Below are 18,814 nucleotides of genomic sequence, written 5' to 3'. Positions count from 1 at the left end.
AGTCCGTGAAATGTTGTCTATCATCCCAAGGTTGGTAGGTCTCTGTGGTTGGTATTAGTAATTGCATCATAACGGAAAAACAGTTGAATTCGAGTTTTATAAAGCTTCTGCTTTGATTTAACGTCTTCCTACCGTGACTCCTTTGAAGTTCTTGTTTTAAGAAGGGTTTTATGAAAGTTATGTGTACAGTAGATTTTTATATTTAAACGCAACGTTTTATATGTGAAGGACGCGGCAATTTCGAAACAAAAATTTTGTGATACTGCTAATTCTGAAGAAATGTATTACGGTGTAAATATACCTAGTGACACTGTCTTGGAATCTGATGGTAAGTAGTAAAATATAAACATAAATGAATATGCATTCGAAAGTTAGTTTTAAGATTTTGAATTGTAGATATAGTTTATTTACATTCCACGGATAATAATATAGGTACAGAACTTATATATGAACTTATGAATTTTAAATACAAGAACTAAACTACATAGCACAACAACCCAGAAGACAGAAATCTTCATTCTCACCGCTGTGAAACCTCAAATCTTGCAACGAAACCTTATTTACATATAGATATACCTAAAGGTTAAGAATTGTCAACAGAGGTAAAATCATCTACAGAGTAGGAGTGAGTTAAGAGGTAATGCAGACTTGATTACTTTTATATTATGATTTAAACTCTTAATTGTATGTGGAAGATTATTGAATGACTTGATACCTGTATAATATACTCCTTCTTGATATGTAGTGAGGTTATGATTTGGCATTTGAAGGTCATATTTACATATTATGTTTAAATTGTGTGCATATTTATTTCTTTGAAATTTGTCCAAGTTTTTCACCATAAATGATAGTAAGGAGAGTATTTATTCACTTGCAAATGAAAGTGTAGAAAATTTTCTAACTAATTTTCTACAAGAGCCTCTGCTTTTAAAACCTGTCATTATTTTAATTATTTTCTTTTGGATGTAAAATAGGTAATTACTGTCTGTTGAATTTCCATTGACAGATTTATGCAGCATTTGTATATATAAACATTTTTGCTTCATTTTTCAGACACACTGCATGTCTATAATGACAAATCACAAGCACTGAAAATTGTGAAAAAATACAAGGAAGCAAGGTTTAATTCCTTTAAGACAAGACAGGAGGCTGTGGAATTTGCAGTTCAAGCTCCTGAAATTGTAGTTCCCATATGTGTGTTATCAGAAAATTTAGAAACCAGCAGTCCTGTAATAGGTGAAAAACCAAGTCCTTTCAAAGCACCTAAATCACAGGATTTGGTTTGGCTGAGGAAAGTGATAGAATGTGGTGACACTCATACATTCACAAATACCATCTGGTATAATCCTCGTTACCTAGTGAGTAGTGGAGATACTCCAGCCATTCTTCAGGTATGCAGGTTGCTTTCTTATAAGTAGTTTTGAAATGTATGTGTTAGTATTCTACATAGAATTCCTAACTCGGTCATCACTGATTTTAATGCTCTTTTCATACACAAAAAATAAATCAGACTGCCCTACCAAAACATTCTGTGCAATAAAATGGTTTCACAACATTAAGAGTGAGCATCAGAAGCAGGGATTTTGAAGTTAGGTGTTTCTTTTATTTTTATATGTGTAGTTGGGAGCCATCTATGAATGACTAAATGAAATCCAGGCTGTTGTATGGGCGATTATATACAGAAACCATGCTTGTTAAAAAAAATTTAAGTCCATGGGTTAAGATAGGGTTATGAAAACTGGCATGAGTAATGTTTTTGTTTTTTTTCCCTCTGTTATTTGTGTGTTCAAGATACAGGCTTGTTATTTTGTATTTTTTATAATTATGTAAAAAACCAATTTAGCTTATGTATATATCACAGAGAACTTAAACAAAAATTATCTGGTGTTGATATTTCCCCAAGGTTTCGTTAATACATTCAAAGGAATGTGTTAGAATTGCATAAGAAAATAAAGAGAAGAGAAACTTGATTATACTATTGCAAGATTAGAGCATTTGTCAAGAAATCACTGGTATATCTAGTCTAGCAATATGATGTTTCAGTCTTCTTGGCAAGAACTGCTATAAAGTTAATGAAACTTCACCTTTTTCTGTAACAACCACGAGACCCAGCTATAATAATACATTTTTGCAACTGGTTTATCCAGACAATGAATGAAGATTCACTGACCCACAAGTATTGTTTTTTACTGACAAAGCCTGGTTTTTTTTAATTGGACATATGAACACACAAAATAACTGATTCTGGTGCTCAAAATACCCTGGAGTCCTTCATTATATTCTGCTTCAAAATCGAGAAGTTGGTGTTAGGTGTGGAATCAGTGTATGGTGAATAATTGTCTCAGTTTTTCTTTTATGGATAGTCTTCACTCAGGAAGTTATGTTAATTAGATTTTGAAAAGGATTTTCCTTAAGTTAACAGAAAAAAGAAAGTGATGGTTACTTTCAGCAGGATTCAGTAAAGGTGAACACAACCGATAACTCTGTGGCCACAGTAACTGACATGATTGTTGAAAAATGTATTAATGAAAGTTTATGACCAACTTGTTTCCCAGACCTCACACTGTGTGATTTTTATTTATGGGGTAGCTTGAAAGACAAAGTGCATAAAATAAATCAAAGAGAATATTGAGGAAGCAATATTCAAGATTTTCCCAGCAAGCAGCAGTGTGTGAACTGGAGTGTGCTTTGCTGTGCATTTTTATTAAAATAAAAGTCAATGTTGTTCTTTGACATTTATCTTGAGATCCAAATGTAAAACAGAGAAGAACATCCATGTTCTTCTTTGATTTCAACTCTTATGGGGATTTACCATTTTTTCTGGGTACTTTCAACCTTAATTCCACTGGGAACTACAGTAAGATGTGTCACAGTCTTTAATTTATATGTTATTTATTTATTTTACGTTAGCTGTAATTTACTCTATAAACTTATAAATCATTATGCTTTGTTCTGCCTGACGGTAAAAGTGAATAATCTATTCATTATCAATAATGACCTGCAACTATAGAACATCGCTAGCAGAGAATTGTACATAATTGTCAGTTATTATTCATAAGTGATATTTAATCACTATTACTGCACATTTACATGACCGATGATCAAATTTAAATAATTTATTTACTGTTTCTTTGTCTTTTCCGGGTTTAGGAAGGCTCACGGTATAACGCAATGCATGTAGCAGCCAAGGCTTGTGACGCACAAATATGTGATCTAATTCTACAGACAGTGAGCAATGTTGCATTTATTCAGTTGCTGTATGGAGATGATGATGCTGCCAACTGTGAGGACCGAGCTCGTATCTTGTTGGATCTTTACCTGAATACTCCTGATAAGGCCCTCAATGAGACTCCGATACATTTTGCAGTTAAATTGGGAGCTCTTTCAGTTGTAGATGTATTGGTGTCTTATCCACAATGTGATAGACATGCGAGGAATAAATATGGACAAACACCAAGAGATGCAAGTAACATGTATTTTCATTATCAAATATACATCACAGTATTCTTCAGGAGTGAGTACTTGGTATAAAATATTTATGTTATTCTCTGTGCTTCAACTAAGAAGAATGTGATTGGTTGGTAATGTAGTACGATGGGAGAATCAAGAAATATGTACAAAGTTTTGTTTGGGAAACCGTAAGACAAGAGGTCAAGGCATAGTTGGAAGTTGGTCAAAAGCATTATTTGAAAAAGTGATGGCGCATCAAATTCCATGAAATGAGGGAATTTTTTTGACTATTTGAATGACAGAAATTTTTAAGGAAAATTCCTCTACCTTGGAGTTAGTTGGTCCAAAATATTTCTCAGTTTGTTAAAAAAGTGATAATATAACCCAGAAATTTATTTCACACCCAGTGTTATTGATTTTCATAAAAAATTAAATTAAGTATATCATAAAGTATTTAGCACATTGACATTTTAAAATATTGTTTGTAAGAATTTGTGAAGGCCTTTCTTTTAGAGTTTTACCAAGGATCTCATTTACGTACTTATAAACCTTTTTTTCTCTCTACACTTTGCATAAAGTGTTTAGAGATGTCAGTGATAATGAAATTATTATATATGTATATACAGTATATGATTCCATTTTAAAGTTTAGAAATTTGATATAATTGAATGTGATGTGACGATAATTATGAATTGTGAATAGATAAGAGTCTGTCATGGCTTATGTCAGTTCCATGAAATTGCCTGGAGAGACTCACAAACAGAAAAATGACAATCCAGATAGTCATTAGACTGGTCAAGATTCAAACTAGCTAACCTCCCTAATACAAATGTGGAGTGCTGCCAGAGGACCAGTCTGCTTGCTGAGATGTAGGATTTTACATAGCTGAAACAATTAAAATAGTGTGGCTACTTCCTGTAACCCGTTATATGTACATAACGTTATTTCTATCTTACTTACCATACTCATGATTTCTCCTTCTTTTTTTTTTCCAGGTTATCTGCAGTCGTGTTTCCTCTCCAGATGAAAGTCTAAGGCAAAAACTGTTAAATTTACTGGATGACATGTTTTATGTTCCTGTACTTAGATCAGAGGATAATTCTGTACAGCCTACTGTTGGTGATCCATTCTCTCCTGCTTGCCCTCTGGTTGGTAATAAATTGTTTTTACACATGTATTCACTATGCAGGGTCCTGTCGAGAAATTTAAATTAGTCAGAGAATTCTCTCATATCAGAGCACGTAGTTTTCAAAGTGAAGCTGAGACAATTCAGGGTGTTCACAGGATGTCTGGAGATTCATTTCTAGCAGGAATGTTGACAGTTACTTCTGTTACCATGTTTAGACCCCACACACTGCTTATTTGATGGATGCAAGGAGGTTTATATGTTCTGTCTCATGTATTGTGTGTGTACTTCATATGTAACCAAAACTATCAAATATAACAGTTTGTAAAATCTTTTACTTAACGTGAAATGTTTGGTCACAATTTTTTTTTCGTCATCATATTGCCTCGCATTGAAGAGTACAGATTAAATGTGTTCCTCTCATAACACCTTGAATTTTTTTGTAGATGTTCTGTTTTTATGTGCTTAATAGCTGTTTTCCATTATTTAATTGTATCTTGACTTTATTATATTTTGAATGCCTTCTGAATTTATTTGTCTTTGTGTTTCAGTTTTCAGTTCTATAGGAAATAATCTAGGGACTGTGTCCTTTTAGGTAGGGTGATCGCCATACACCACCTACTGTTGTCCCCTTGGTCCATTCTTGATCAAGGAGACTGGGCTCCATGAGCTGACAGTGCATATATATCTATACTACACCCACCCAATCACCAATGAAATCAACCTGTCAGTCTCTGGTGTTGGAGGCAGACACAGTCTGTGAAATGCAGAAAATTAACTTCTTACAAACATGGCTCATCATCAGAGGAGACGTCATTCTATTAATTTACTGTTTGTTCTAAAATGTTTCTAAAATGTTTATTCATCAGGTATTAAAAGCTGATCCACTTAATGGAAGGATGGAAATCCGGGCTTATGCAGGACCAATGAATCATGAAAAAGCAATCGTGTTCCGGAAGAAGTGGAAGACTCCTCCTCGGATGCCTCGGACTCCAAAGCAGAATGCCTGCAGACAGGCATATACAGGAAGTCTGAGTTGTCATGCATTTAGACTGCTGGATGTTGAGAAAGGATTAGAGAGAGTTGGCAGGTGGGAGATACGGACGACTTCAAGCTTATGTTTCTTTCACTTTGCTTTAGTGAGACACTGTTTGCCCAAATCTAAGTGGTTCTTGAAGTCAGAGCTTCAAATATAGAAATTATTTCACTCAACAAACAGTTATTTTCTTATGTATTATAAGATAAATGCACCATGACCTGAGAAAGGGCAAGAGTATTTGGTGCCCCATATGAACCTTTAGCCTTGCACGTCCCAGTTAACCTCTAAAACCGAATATTGTGCATATGTAATTTCAAATGACGTTTAGATTATGAAGCAAAATGATATGTTACTGTTACTGAATGCATAGATTTTAAAATTTAGAACCTCATGTGGCAGTCTGTTTGACAGGAAAATGCTGACTCCACTACTCACACATCAGCCAATCATAAGTAATATCAAGCATTGTTGATGGTAAATTACAAAGCCATTTATTCTTTCCTTCCATTTTATCTTTCTGTATTTAGATGCGTGTCTTATTCTACTTGATGCTGTTTCTCTGCCTCTTATTATTCATTCAGTTTTGTTGACAGTGTTCCTCAGTTTTTCCATATAAAAATAATGGGATGCAAGAAAATGTTTTTACTATTTTCACATGAAATAATATTAGTATATTTGATTTAGTAGTAGAATGGTGTCCTGCTCAAACAGTTTCAGTTAGTAGCTTGATGTTATTGGCCAAAGAAAATGTTGACCATGAAGCATAATGCAAAGGAAGAAAATATCTGCTTTACTTTGCCCGAAAGTATAATATATTTTGTGCCTGTGATTTCTTACAGGGACCTGGCTGAGGAATTCAGGGTTGGTTGGAATGAATATTGGCCATTTCTTGATACATTTACAAATTTGGCCTCTGAGGATGGGCTTGAGAAACTTGAGGCTTATCTGAAGAACAGATTTGAGGAGGCTGCACAGAAACCATATTCAACGAAGGAGTGTTATGATAGTTCAGAATGTGTAGTGAATGGTTGTGTATCATCTTTAACAGAGTATAGTGAAAATCAGTCAGTTGATGATGAGATTAGTCCAGTGTCAAATCTGTGCCTTGCTTTTAAAGCGTGCAGTCTGTCTGACACCAGTCCAGTTAAACCACTAGTAGAGAATGCGTTTAAGACCAAATCAAATGTGTACAGTCATCGAAAAGTGGATGCAAATGCTGGCATGGAAGATGAAACTCTGTTGAATCCAGGTCTTAGCCCATTCTTATGTGTAGAAAAATCTTGTTGTGTGTTCGCTAAACGAATGTTTGATGGACTCGCGGTTGTTGGTCGTAGTGTACGGGTTAGTGATTCAGTGCCTGACATGCTTGATCCAGAAATTCGGCATCTCCAAGATCTTGTCAGCAGTTTTAAAGATGACGCCAGATTCGCATCTGTCGATTTTAATCTCGTTCACTCTCGAATCGCCGTGATCGTAGCAGCAAAGCTTATTGAGCTTACTAGTGATGAACTGGAATTTGTCATGTCTGGTCTTCAATCTACAGTTTCCCCATTGTCATGTTCTTATTCAGATGAAGAGGATGATGTGAGCATATGTTACCGTGATGCACATGCATATGCTGAACACCAAAGAAAAACCAATTGTGAACGTAATCAGGTAAAATGTATTGCCGAGTATATTCTTTGCGCCTTAGAAATACAAGAAAATGGTAAAGACACAGACAAAACCAGTGGTGCTAAGAAAGATATTCATGTCCGAACAGAAGAAGAATGTATGAGGATTTGGTCTGATGCTTCACAGTGCTTATGCTTCAGACAAAATCATAATTTTATGAGAAATGCTAGGAAAGGTTGGTCCTTCAAGAGAAATCATGTGCGGTATACATCTGACAAAGCTAACACACAATCTTCATCAGATGGAATTACAAGACGACTTACATTTGTAGAAGATAATGGTGAGTGCATATTTGTTACGTTGTTTGCATAAAATAAATGTCATGGTGTGTTGGTCTGTAGAATTTAATTTTATTTATTATTTGTAGAAATTATATTAGTTTATTTAAGGTACCTTTATTCCACCTTAAAAATGTAGTGATACTCGGGGATTAACAAAGCACTGAAAATAAATATATATCCATCACCATTTCAGTTCCATCTAGTGATAATTCTTCATTATTTGAACCCCTGAACTAAAGTAAGTAAATGCTGAATGTGACTAAAAATTGTTTATGTATGTATTTATTTATTTGTGGTTTATTTAATGCTACTGTCAGTAGTTGAGATTACTTAGCATCAAATGATGAGATGAGTAATGAATAATGAATTTGAAAGGATATGGAAGAAGGTGGACATGGTCTGATCCCAGAATTTGCAGGGAAGTCCTGAGTAAAACCATGAAAAACCTTAGGATAACTAGTCTCCAGGCTAAGATTTAAATCATATGCCCCAAATATGAAGCAGGAGAATTACAGATTTTTTGTTGGAATCAGTTCGTGTGATGTAGGTTGAAGTCTTTGACACTCCCAAATGTAACTGAGCGACCTTTGTAACAAATCAAATTTTTATCCATTCACGCCTATACTCATTGCATATACTGGTCTCTTTCTTGAAAACATAAGTCCTCCAAGTGTTAGGGTTTCCAGTGAGTGGAGTTTGTAGAATCTATTTGTTCTTGAAAAATCATACAAGTTTAGAATGTCTAAAAAGAGATTTTTAGCAGTACCAATATTTTACTTCTGTAGATGGTGCTGTGAATGCTGTAAATACCATTGCATTCTATTCTTCTTCTGTGACACTCAGGGGATTTTAGACAATATAGTTACTGTTACAATTGATCTCCTTCCTCATATTCATTATTGTTGATCCTATTAGCATATTGTACATTATAATAAATAATGAAGCTAATTAATTATGTACTTTCCACTAGATTCTGACCAGCAGTGTGATAGTACAAGAATTAGTGAGATGGAAGGTTCCATTCATGAAACACACTGTAATCTGAAAGTGAGCAGCTTTAAAAAGAGACAGACATATAATTCAGAAACTAATAAGTTACATAAAATGACATACATATCATCAGGTGGTGAGTTTTCAGAAGGTAAGATTTCTGATGCGTGTTTTTATGTACATGTCTTTTTAAAATGTGAATTTATGCTAATATAAGTGCTGGAGACTAAATATTGTATGGTGCAGCGTTTCTCACGTACACGTACCACTGGTGGTATGCGAACTAAATAAGAAAAGCAGAAGATAATATTAACATAAATAATATTTCCCTGAACGAATTTGGTTAGTGGTACTTTTAGTGTGTTAAATTAGAATTAGTGGTATGGCGGCGAAAAAGGGTAAGAACCCCTGGTTTAGTGGAATACAGGGCTAGTCTAAGTGATGTTCACGATATGAAAGAAATAATACGTTCAATGAAATTCAGATGAACAAAATTGGTACCAATGGAAAGAGAAACTCTCCAAGTTTTGTTTCAGTACATCACAGGTGTTCAATGCGAGCCCCCTTGGTAACTCGGCACACATCCAGCCTGTAGTCGAGTTCCTCCCAGACACGTTGCAGCATATCATGATCGATTGCTGTAATGGCTTCTGGCAAGGTCTGTGGTGAGGGTGGCACGAAGAATATCTTTGATGAACTCCTACAGAAAAAAATCACAGGGCGTCAGGTCCGGTGAATGTGGAAATCCAGGACACAAAAGGCTCCTCTGCCTTCGTTGGCAGTAATTTTCTGTCATATCGCCCCTGGCAGCGAACAGTGTTACTATGCGGCCGCGAAGTATACCAACATAAACTTGGAGAGTTTCTCTTTCCATCGGTACCAATTTTGTGCATCTGAATTTCATTAAACGTGAGTAACGTGTTTCAAATCGGGAACATCATTTAGTTTAGCCCTGTATAAAGACCTGAAGGGACTAGTTGTAATTTACAGAATGTAGGGGTTCTGACCATATAATTTTATGAAATGTATAGATGGTAGCCTCTAACAGATCATGTCTTATGCATGTGAGTTTTATTTGTATTCCAGATGATGATGATGATGAATATTTCACACCACCATCAACACCTGAAAAACTCAGCAGAAATGAAGTACATTCATACTGCGATGATGATGATGGCGATGACGCTGAAATGTTAACACCAGTCGAATGGCCAGATGTTTTTATACAAGGGTAAATACTGAATGTCACATAAAGCAAAGAGTAGAATAATTTGTCTACCCACTACTGCTGCTACATTTATTTAACCAAAATGTTGGGGAAAGTTTTTTTGCCCGCTGCATAGAAATCATATTTGCCTGGTCAGCAGTTCGTCAATCATGAAATCTTTATCTGACAGTGAAGTACCCAAACACACTAATTGTTACCTAATTTTTGTAGACAGTAAAATTTTAATCACTTAAAGTGCTAGAAGCTGTGTTTTGTTGTTTCCTCATCTTGTAATTTTCAAACGCCTGTGCTGCCATGTAGTCTTATATGTGGTTAGCAACATTTAGATCTAATGATGAAAAATCTGTAACCACCTTAAAGAGTGCCCAGAATACTAAGTATATGAGCACAAAATAGTCTTATTGAAATATAATTTTGTTTTCTAGTGACTCACCTACCAAGTTGGATGCCACTGTAATGCAGGCATTGGATGGCTTAAATATAGACCCTATAGAATATCTTAACATTTATAGATGGCGACATTTGGTTTTGCTGTACTCTGAAAGTGTGAGAGCCATGTAAGTAATGTGTCTAATGTAAATAAAATTAGTCAGTAATAAATCAAAATGACATTTACAATAATTCCAACTTTTATGGTTCCCAGAAAATTTTACATTCAATTTTTGTATGTACTGCATTTTCCATGGACAATCCATAGTACTCTATGTTGTATGAAGTGTACAAGTTCAATTTGTTGTCCATTGTTTGTATTTGTATTATCTTTGTACACAATATTAATTAAATTAAAAAAGAATTATGAACATGTTCCTAGCCATCCATAGTATTTCATCTGTTTTCACTTTCAAACTAAATAGTAAATATCTTGTTTGGAATGTTCATGTGGAAATGGATTGTTAAATTGTGTAATTATGCTTACAAGATCATGGTTTCAGCTTTAATAATATTTCTGTTATGTTCCACTTTGAAGTTTCTGATTGTTAAATTGATTTAATATTTTTCTTGTATTTCGATAAACACAGAAAGTTTTGTAAAACTCCTTTTTGCCAGAGTAGAGTTTCTCGTATGTGCATATGGATAATAACAAGAAGACATGTATAAAGTGAAGCTTTCATGATAGACTCTCAGGTTACAAGCCATGTCAGGTGGCTGAATGGCGAATGAACCATATTTTCTGCCAACATTGTGAGAGAAATCTGTGTTCTCATCCTCAGGGCTCAGATTTGTTACGCAGCAGCCTTGAGGATGAGAGCAGGGGTTGTTTTCGAAACGTTGGCAGAAGATATGGTCTATTCACCATTCAGCCACCTGACGCGGCTTGTAACCCGAGTCTTTCATCAACAAGAAGACATGTTTTTCAAATTTTAAATAAATGTCTATGGAAAATAAAGTTGAATTACAAAGAAGTGGAAATGGTGGACAGAATTTGTCAATGGACATTAAGAAGGTAAAACATTTTAATTATATGTCTTGTAACTTTCAGATGGTCCAGTCCTCTTCCTTCGAGGCCTAAAGAAAGAACTAGAATGCTTCAGACACCTGTCGCAGATTCTTCACAATACCAAAAAGGTATGCAGTCTTCCACTCCTCCACAGGCATGACACAAAATTACAGGATCATATTCACCATTAAGTCATCAGGGGTTGAAAAGAAAAATACTTATGAAATTCTAATAGCCTATATTTTATAATTAGAAATATGTTTATCTATATCTAGATGTAGTAAATTCTGATGTTTGTACTTATAAAGAATGGGATTGTTAAATTTGTATTATCAGATATTAGAACATTTTAATGCAATGGATAGTTTATTATGTAGGAAGCACATGTGGGATATTTTCACATGATGTTAAAATTTTATGCAGGTAAGGAATAAAAGATTCTTAAAAGAATAAGAAGAAGAAGAATTGATCAGTAAAGGAAGTCAGCAATAAGAGTATTTCTTAAAAAAAATTTCTCAAATAGAGATAATTCCATATGTTCACAAATTAAACTTTAGGCTTCTTGGACGTAGGACCCAGTGATTCATTCACCTTTTTTGTCTCAGTTTACTGTATAATTTTTCTTGTCATTATATTATTATCAATAATGACCTGCAATTATAGAATATCGCTAGCAGAGAATTGTACATGATTGTCAGTTATTATTCATAAGTGATATTTAATCACTATTACTGCACATTTACATGACAAATGATCAAATTTAAATAATTTATTTACTCATTTACGTGCATATAAACCTTTTTTTCTCTACACTTTGCATAAAGTGTTTAGAGAGGTCAGTGATAATGAAATTATAAATACTGTACAGTATATGGTTCCATTTTAAAGTTTAGAAATTTTATATAATTAGGCATACGTGGAAGTTGGTCAAAAGTATTATATGAAAAAGTGATGGCCCATGAAATGAGGGAATTTTTTGACTACCAGAATCAGTTATTTTGTGTGTTCATATGTCCAATTAAGTAAAACCAGGCTTTGTCAGAAAAGAACAATACTTGTGGGTCAGTGAATCTTCATTCATTGTCTGGATAAACCAGTTGCATAAATGTTTTATTATAGCTGGGTCTCGTGGTGAAGTTTCATTAATTTTATAGCAGTTCTTGCCAAGAAGACTGAAACATCTTATTGCTAGACTAGATAGAATGCTAAATTTAATTAGGTACTACTTCTACTTTAGATAGCTTATTGGTTTTTATACAATAGTCTTGTTTGGTCTAAATTGGAGTATGGATCTGTTACTTGGAATTCTATTACTTCCACTGATTCTACCAAAGTTGAAAGAATTCAAAGGAAATTTGCTGCTTTATGTCACGCCAGATTTTTTAATGGCCTAAGTGACTATAATTATGAAGACGTTTCAGTGAGGATAAATTTTCTTTGACTGCACCTGCTGAGGAGCCATCTTGATGCTCTCTTTCTCATTAATATATTTAAAGGTAAAATTTGCTGCCCATCCGTTTTGGATTCAGTTTCTTTGTGCGTACCCTCCGATCCATTAGGGACTACTTCTCGTTTCTTTGTTTATCGTAGTCTTAAAGCTAGTTCCTTGTTTAGGTGTGCTTCTGCTGCGAATGCAGTCTGTCAGCGCATCAACATTTTTAACAAGGAGAATATTTTTCTTGGGCATTTTATTTAGCCAATTTCCTTTTCTTTTCTTTTTTTTTCTTTTACTAAAGTTTTATTTTGTATGTATTATTTATATTTAACTGTTTTTAATTTAATTATTATATACCTAGGCATATTATTCAGCTCATTTGCTTGTTGATTATTTTGTAACAAATTAATGAATTGATATATTATCATTATTATATTGTACATCTATATATTTAGTTTATTGTTTGTTTGTTTTTGTATTGTTATGTTTATGTTTATTGTTAGTGCTTGGCTGTTATTGGCCTCTTTTGGATGTTGCCAAGCACTCTAATAAATGAAATGAATTGAATTATTATTATTATTATTATTACATTACTCCTACTTTGCACACTTTCGTAAATTAGTTAAGGCTACCATTAAGTCTGATAGGCGGCGGTGGTTAAAGTCTGTTGATGACAGTCTTAAAACTCACCCTCAGCATTTTTGGAAACACGTTTCAAATTTCAAAAGAAAAGATAACTCCTTGATTCAGCTAAAAATTGGTGATCAGTTTGTCAGTGACCCGAAACACATTGCTGATGAATTTGCTACGCATTTTGAATCAATTTTTAACACTTCTTGCCAGTCCGTCACTCCTACCGATACTTTTACTTCTGATTTTTTGCCCGCCGCTCCTATCTCTCCTGCTGAAGTTAGCGCCTCAGACCCTCAAAGTGTGTGGGGTTAGATGGAATTCCTTCGTTAGTAATTAAGGGTTGTTCTGATATTTTCACTCCCTTATTAACCTATATTTTTAATTTAAGTGTTAACTAGTGCCACCTTTCCGTCCCTGTGGAAAGAAACAGCTGTTGTTCCTGTGTTTAAAAAAGGCAACAGTTCCATTGTTAGTAATTATAGACCCATCTCTATTCTTAATAACTTTTCAAAAATATTTGAATCCCGCACAGCATGGTTTTCGTAAATTTAATTCCACAGCAACAAATTTGGTTACTTACCTTAATTCCGTTTTACCTTCAGTTAGTACTCAAGGACAAACAGATTCGGTATACTTTGATCTTACTAAAGCATTTGACTTAGTCCCTCATAATATTCTTCTTGGGAAACTTAGAAACTTTGGACTATCACCCAGTTATGTTGATTGGTTCCATTGTTATCTTTCTGACAGGCAATCTTTTGTTCGTGTATCTGGAACTCTTTCGTATCCTTATCGTGTTAAGTGTGGAGTGCCTCAGGGTTCCACCCTAGGCCCCTTACTTTTTAATATATTCATTAATGACATCTGCGACTCCATACATAATTCACAGTGCCTTTTATTTGCTGATGACTTAAAGATGTATCGGAGTATCAGCGATGTTGATGACTGCAAACTGTTGCAGGACGACATCCATTCAGTGCAAAATTGGTGTCTTGTGAATGGGATGCAACTTAATTTAAGTAAAACGACTGTTATATCATTCACCCGGAAGACAAACAGTATTTATTTTAATTACAAATCGTGTAACAACCTGGTGGCACGCTCCCATTGTGTTAAAGATCTCGGTGTTCTACTGGACTGTAAGCTCTATTTTCACCAGCATATCAACTATATATTATCACAGAGCTTGAAAATGCTAGGTTTGATTCGGTACATTACTTCTTCCTTCTCCACTGTTGATAGCCTTTTGGTCTTGTACAGTACCTTAGTCCGTTCCAAAATTGAGTATGCTTCCGTTGTTTGGAACTCTATTACTAATACTGATTCCTTTAAATTGGAAAGGATTCAAAGGAAATTTGTAGCTCTATGTTACGCTAGATTCTTTAATGGCGTTTGTGCCTATAATTATGATGAAATATTAGTTAGATTAAATTTCTTATCGTTACATTTAAGGAGGAGGCTTTTGGATGCTCTATTCCTCGTGAATATTTTTAAAGGCAAAATTAGTTGCTCATCTGTTGTTGATACAGTTAGTCTCTGCATACCTACTAGGTCTATCAGAGACTTTTCTACCTTTACTGTACAACGTAATTTCAAGGCCAGTCCCTCTGCCAGATGTGTTTCTGCTGCCAATGCAGTCTGTAGGATCATCAACATCGTGTTTTGCTTGCTGAGGTCAGTCAGCTTTTTAAACAATAATCATGGTTTTTTATTGTTTACTTAGTATGACATTTTATTGTGTATGTTGTTTGTCCAATATTAAACTGTTTTTAGTATAATTATTACTTTACTTATCTATAACATTTAGTTTTTTACTTATGAGTTATTTTGCAATAAATCAATATTGTACATTTATGTTTTCAGTTCATTGTTTGTTTGCTTTTGTATTGTAATGTCTGTATTGTTGTTAGTGCTTGGCTGTTGTCAAGCACTTTAATAAATGAATTGAAATATACAATATGTGAATTTTAACTGTTTAAATAAAACAAAGTAACTACTTAACTAAAGGAATGTATCTATTTAAGTAAACCTATTTAACCTTTTAATTACAAACTACATAACTAAAGGGGCAGATTCATTATTTCTTCAATGAAGGACGCAAATTCAATGTCGGCCATTTCTGGATTCTGCAAAGGAAATAAACATTTGGATCAGAATAGGAACTGGAATTATGAGTAACAAGTATGGAAACACGTACAGCGAATATCTCGTGGTAGGCGATCTCTAAGGATGCAGGTTTTGAAGGAATTTGTAACGAAGCTCATGGTGAAAGACACTGAACTTATTCTAGTTACGTGGACTTCTATGTAAATTACAGGCTTCAACCTGATTCAGCATTTTTTGGGGTGACTTCTGTTTGACCCACTGTTTCATCTACCTGTCATAACCTGACCTGGTGTTGTAACTTTTATGCCGTGTGATTTTCATCTGCACGGAATTTACAAGTCGGAGGGAGGGCTGGAAATAGGTCAAATGCAAGAATATAAAAATTACAAAGAGAACTTCAGGCTCATAGTATGCCTTCGTGGCCTATATATCATGTGTTCAGTTCATAATAAGGTAAATATAGATTTATGTAATCAATCAATTAATCATTATCCGTTAATTTCAACCGCCTGTGTAACCACTTACAGTTATGCCGACAAGCACAGTTGCAATACTTACGGTTTCAACAGTCTCAGATCATATTTTTGTTCTCGTCTGAGTATCGGTTACTGAATTTAGTGACTCAAAACACAAGGATTGTGCCGTCATGCACCATTCGCTGGAATGACAGAGAAGAATGGACTGTTTATTTCTCAGTGCTCTGAGTTTTTACCCAGCAATGATATTTTGTGTGATGTCTGCTTAATTTGTTGGTTTGTCCCGTTCAGTGGTATGGCTTATTTTCAACAACATCAGTAGCTCGGACTACTGTTAGTGTCAAGGTTTTCATGAAGAATAGAATGTAAAAAATACACGGGCAGTTTTTGTGTATGCTGTTCAGGAAAGGCAGCCTTAAACTTATGTATGTAAAATTTCTCACTTATGTAGTAGCAGTAATTTTGTAGAAAAGTTTTCTGTACTTCTCTTCTGCAGAATTTTCTGTGTCAGGATTTGCCTTCTTCATTTCCCTGGTTTTTGTTAGAAAATTGAGAAGTGTGTCATGTTCATTTTGCACGTGACTTTGAATTTCTCTTATTTTGTGAATAAAATCAATACCCAGACCTGTCTGTAATGTATGAACCAAAATGTAAGAATTTGCGAACACAGAAAGAAAGGGTTTGAGCAGAAAGACCTGTTACTATCACGAATGTACCTCATGACAAAATGAAAATCAGAAGTTTCATCCAATATTAGGTGGTTCTTGAATTTGTCTTCAAATGTCAACTAGCAACACTGCATGGAGGGCTTTTAACAAATTATTTTCAATGGCCAGAGATGTGCCTTAGCAAAAGGTCATTCAGCAGAGGTTCATAATGTTCAAATATTCTTTACAAATACTTCTGTCAAGGGGCAACTCAGATAATTCATGACCTCTAAATGGTAGTTCTTGAACTGGCAGCAGACAAGTCATGTCACCCATTTCAATATTTCTTAATTTTTATAAACTCCTTTATTATATTCTGAACTACTAAATGTAAGTTGGATCTCCAGAAGCTCATAATTTCTTTGGAGACATAAATAAAGAATGACCTGCGTGTACTGTACATGTTTTGCGTAAGATTCGTGTTTTTCTTTTCTTTTCGTGAAGCATGTAAGTCATAAGTTTGTTAAAGGCCCCCGAAATCCAAAACATTTCAACATTTTTGGAAGATCAATTATGGCCAGCAAATCAGTTTCTCTCAGATTGTTGCAAGCTGTTAACCATGGGTAAAAATGATATTGCAAAACAAAAGTTCCCAGTGTACATATTTTGTTCCTTATATTCATTCGCTCTCAGGGTTTTATATAGGTTGGTAATGTCTCCCATGTTTTAATGTTTTTAGTTTCTCCATGAATTTTCTTCTTGACAATAGTTTTTCTAAAAAACATTGACTAACATTTTTATCTAGTTTCCACAAACTTCAAATGGTCTTCCACCGTCACTGCAGTTGTGTTTATGAAAATTGCAGTTTGTGGGTGATTTTGGTACAATTCACTTCTTCTTCAGTTCATGTTGAGGTCAACCATCTTTTTATTTAAAAGAATGGTAAAGACCTTTCTTTTTCTTATACGTTTCTTATATTCACAATTTTTTAATATTTTTATTTGCATTTTTCTCGTGCGATTGTTTTGTAGCCACATCAGCATCAATAAGATACTCAATTTTTATAGCTTAAAGTCGCCTAAATAATATTTGAACATTCAGTGGTAAATCAAAGAAGACAACTCAGCCATTACAAGGGTTAATGTTTTTGAAGTAAATAATCGCTGTTTACACTGTAGAACTCTGAATTGTTTCTTTTTAAAGCAGATTGTGTTTGTGGGTGTCACTAGGTCTGTTCTGTTTATGTGTTAGAGAGTTGCGTAATGATACTTCAATTAACAAAGTTAACGTGCTTTGTGTGTGTTACCTACTCAGCTATGAGTATATGTTCTTCGATACTGGGAGTGCCGTGAATAAAACACGTTAAAGAGACCTCTATCTAACATTGGACGAGCCTTTTAAATGAGGTGACTATTATGCAGTGACAGTGCGAGTTAATTTGATTTTGCGTATTCAAATAACTTGTGTCTTTGATGTCAGCATGGAATAATTAGTCTGTAGTACCATGATGATACTGTATGTGTAAGTGAAATATTTATTAGTGTTGTGAGTTTAGATCTTGTGATTCAAAGTGGCAAGCCAGATAATCATTATTTTATTACGGTCATTAATTAGGACTAATTGTTTATATTTATAAACATGCAAGCCGACTCCAGTGAGAAGTTAGCAGAACAGAGCTAGGTTTTCGTACCTGTATGATAAAATAAAAAGTAAAAATTGCTTGCATCGTCACAACCTCAAATCCTACATAGAACGAAAGTTGACTGGTAATAAGACAAATGCGGAGGGGTGCGTTGTTAAACTGTGGGCCAAATTAAGCATGTCTTACATAAGCGAAAAGTGATTAAAATTTTGAGCCTTTTGGGTTGTTTTGGATCTCCAACAAGAGCATGTATTCAGAGTTTCAGTCATGTAGTGCAAGTAGCAGCAATCATCTATTATCTTGAGAATGTTGAAATAAAAAATGTTCCCCCACACCAGAATATTATTGCTAAATATTTCAGTACACACACTCGTGTATTTGCGATACCAAGTTAAAGTATTCTGTCTTTTTTTATTTACATTTATTCAGCATGCCCCATTACAAGATTGCAATATTACATGCATTAATATATAGCACGTTAACAGATTACACAACTCTAATATCATGATCCATTGCCACCGTTTGCACCTATGTTCCTATGCAAAACTGTATTATAATCAATGGATTTAATGAATTTATTAAAATGACCTAAACATATCTGAACAATTACTTCATGCAACACTGGCCACGTGCCACCATTCTTGACTAT

At 34.4% G+C, this 18,814-nt stretch overlaps 1 protein-coding gene across 1 annotated transcript; it reads left to right on the top strand.

Annotated features, from left to right (window-relative positions):
* Positions 1-66: 66 nt before the first annotated feature.
* On the top strand, positions 67-13,228 carry LOC147871382 (ankyrin repeat and LEM domain-containing protein 2 homolog). The gene is made up of 10 exons (XM_087361226.1): positions 67-328; positions 1,054-1,391; positions 3,151-3,462; positions 4,446-4,598; positions 5,446-5,666; positions 6,455-7,569; positions 8,541-8,711; positions 9,647-9,791; positions 10,214-10,345; positions 11,269-13,228. Exons 1-10 carry the CDS (start codon positions 280-282, stop codon positions 11,384-11,386), a joined length of 2,754 nt encoding a protein of 917 aa, XP_087217352.1. The 5' UTR covers positions 67-279; the 3' UTR covers positions 11,387-13,228.
* The last annotated feature ends 5,586 nt before the right edge of the window (positions 13,229-18,814 follow it).

The sequence above is a fragment of the Zootermopsis nevadensis genome, unplaced genomic scaffold (assembly GCF_977971745.1).
Source record: "Zootermopsis nevadensis isolate Lab colony 2312 unplaced genomic scaffold, Znev_1.0 Znev_ptg000057l, whole genome shotgun sequence".
Classification (NCBI taxonomy): domain Eukaryota; kingdom Metazoa; phylum Arthropoda; class Insecta; order Blattodea; family Termopsidae; genus Zootermopsis; species Zootermopsis nevadensis.
Note: the sequence above shows the minus strand (reverse complement) of the source record. Positions and strands in the feature narration are given on the sequence as shown.

What these genes read in the sequence shown, in the direction of transcription:
- LOC147871382 (XM_087361226.1), top strand. Translation starts at nt 280, where the DNA reads ATGTATTACGGTGTAAATATACCTAGTGACACTGTCTTGGAATCTGAT. An exon ending in ATACTCCAGCCATTCTTCAG is followed by an intron (nt 1,392 to 3,150) that starts GTATGCAGGTTG and finishes TTCCGGGTTTAG; the next exon opens with GAAGGCTCACGGTATAACGC. An exon ending in TCTCTCCTGCTTGCCCTCTG is followed by an intron (nt 4,599 to 5,445) that starts GTTGGTAATAAA and finishes TTTATTCATCAG; the next exon opens with GTATTAAAAGCTGATCCACT.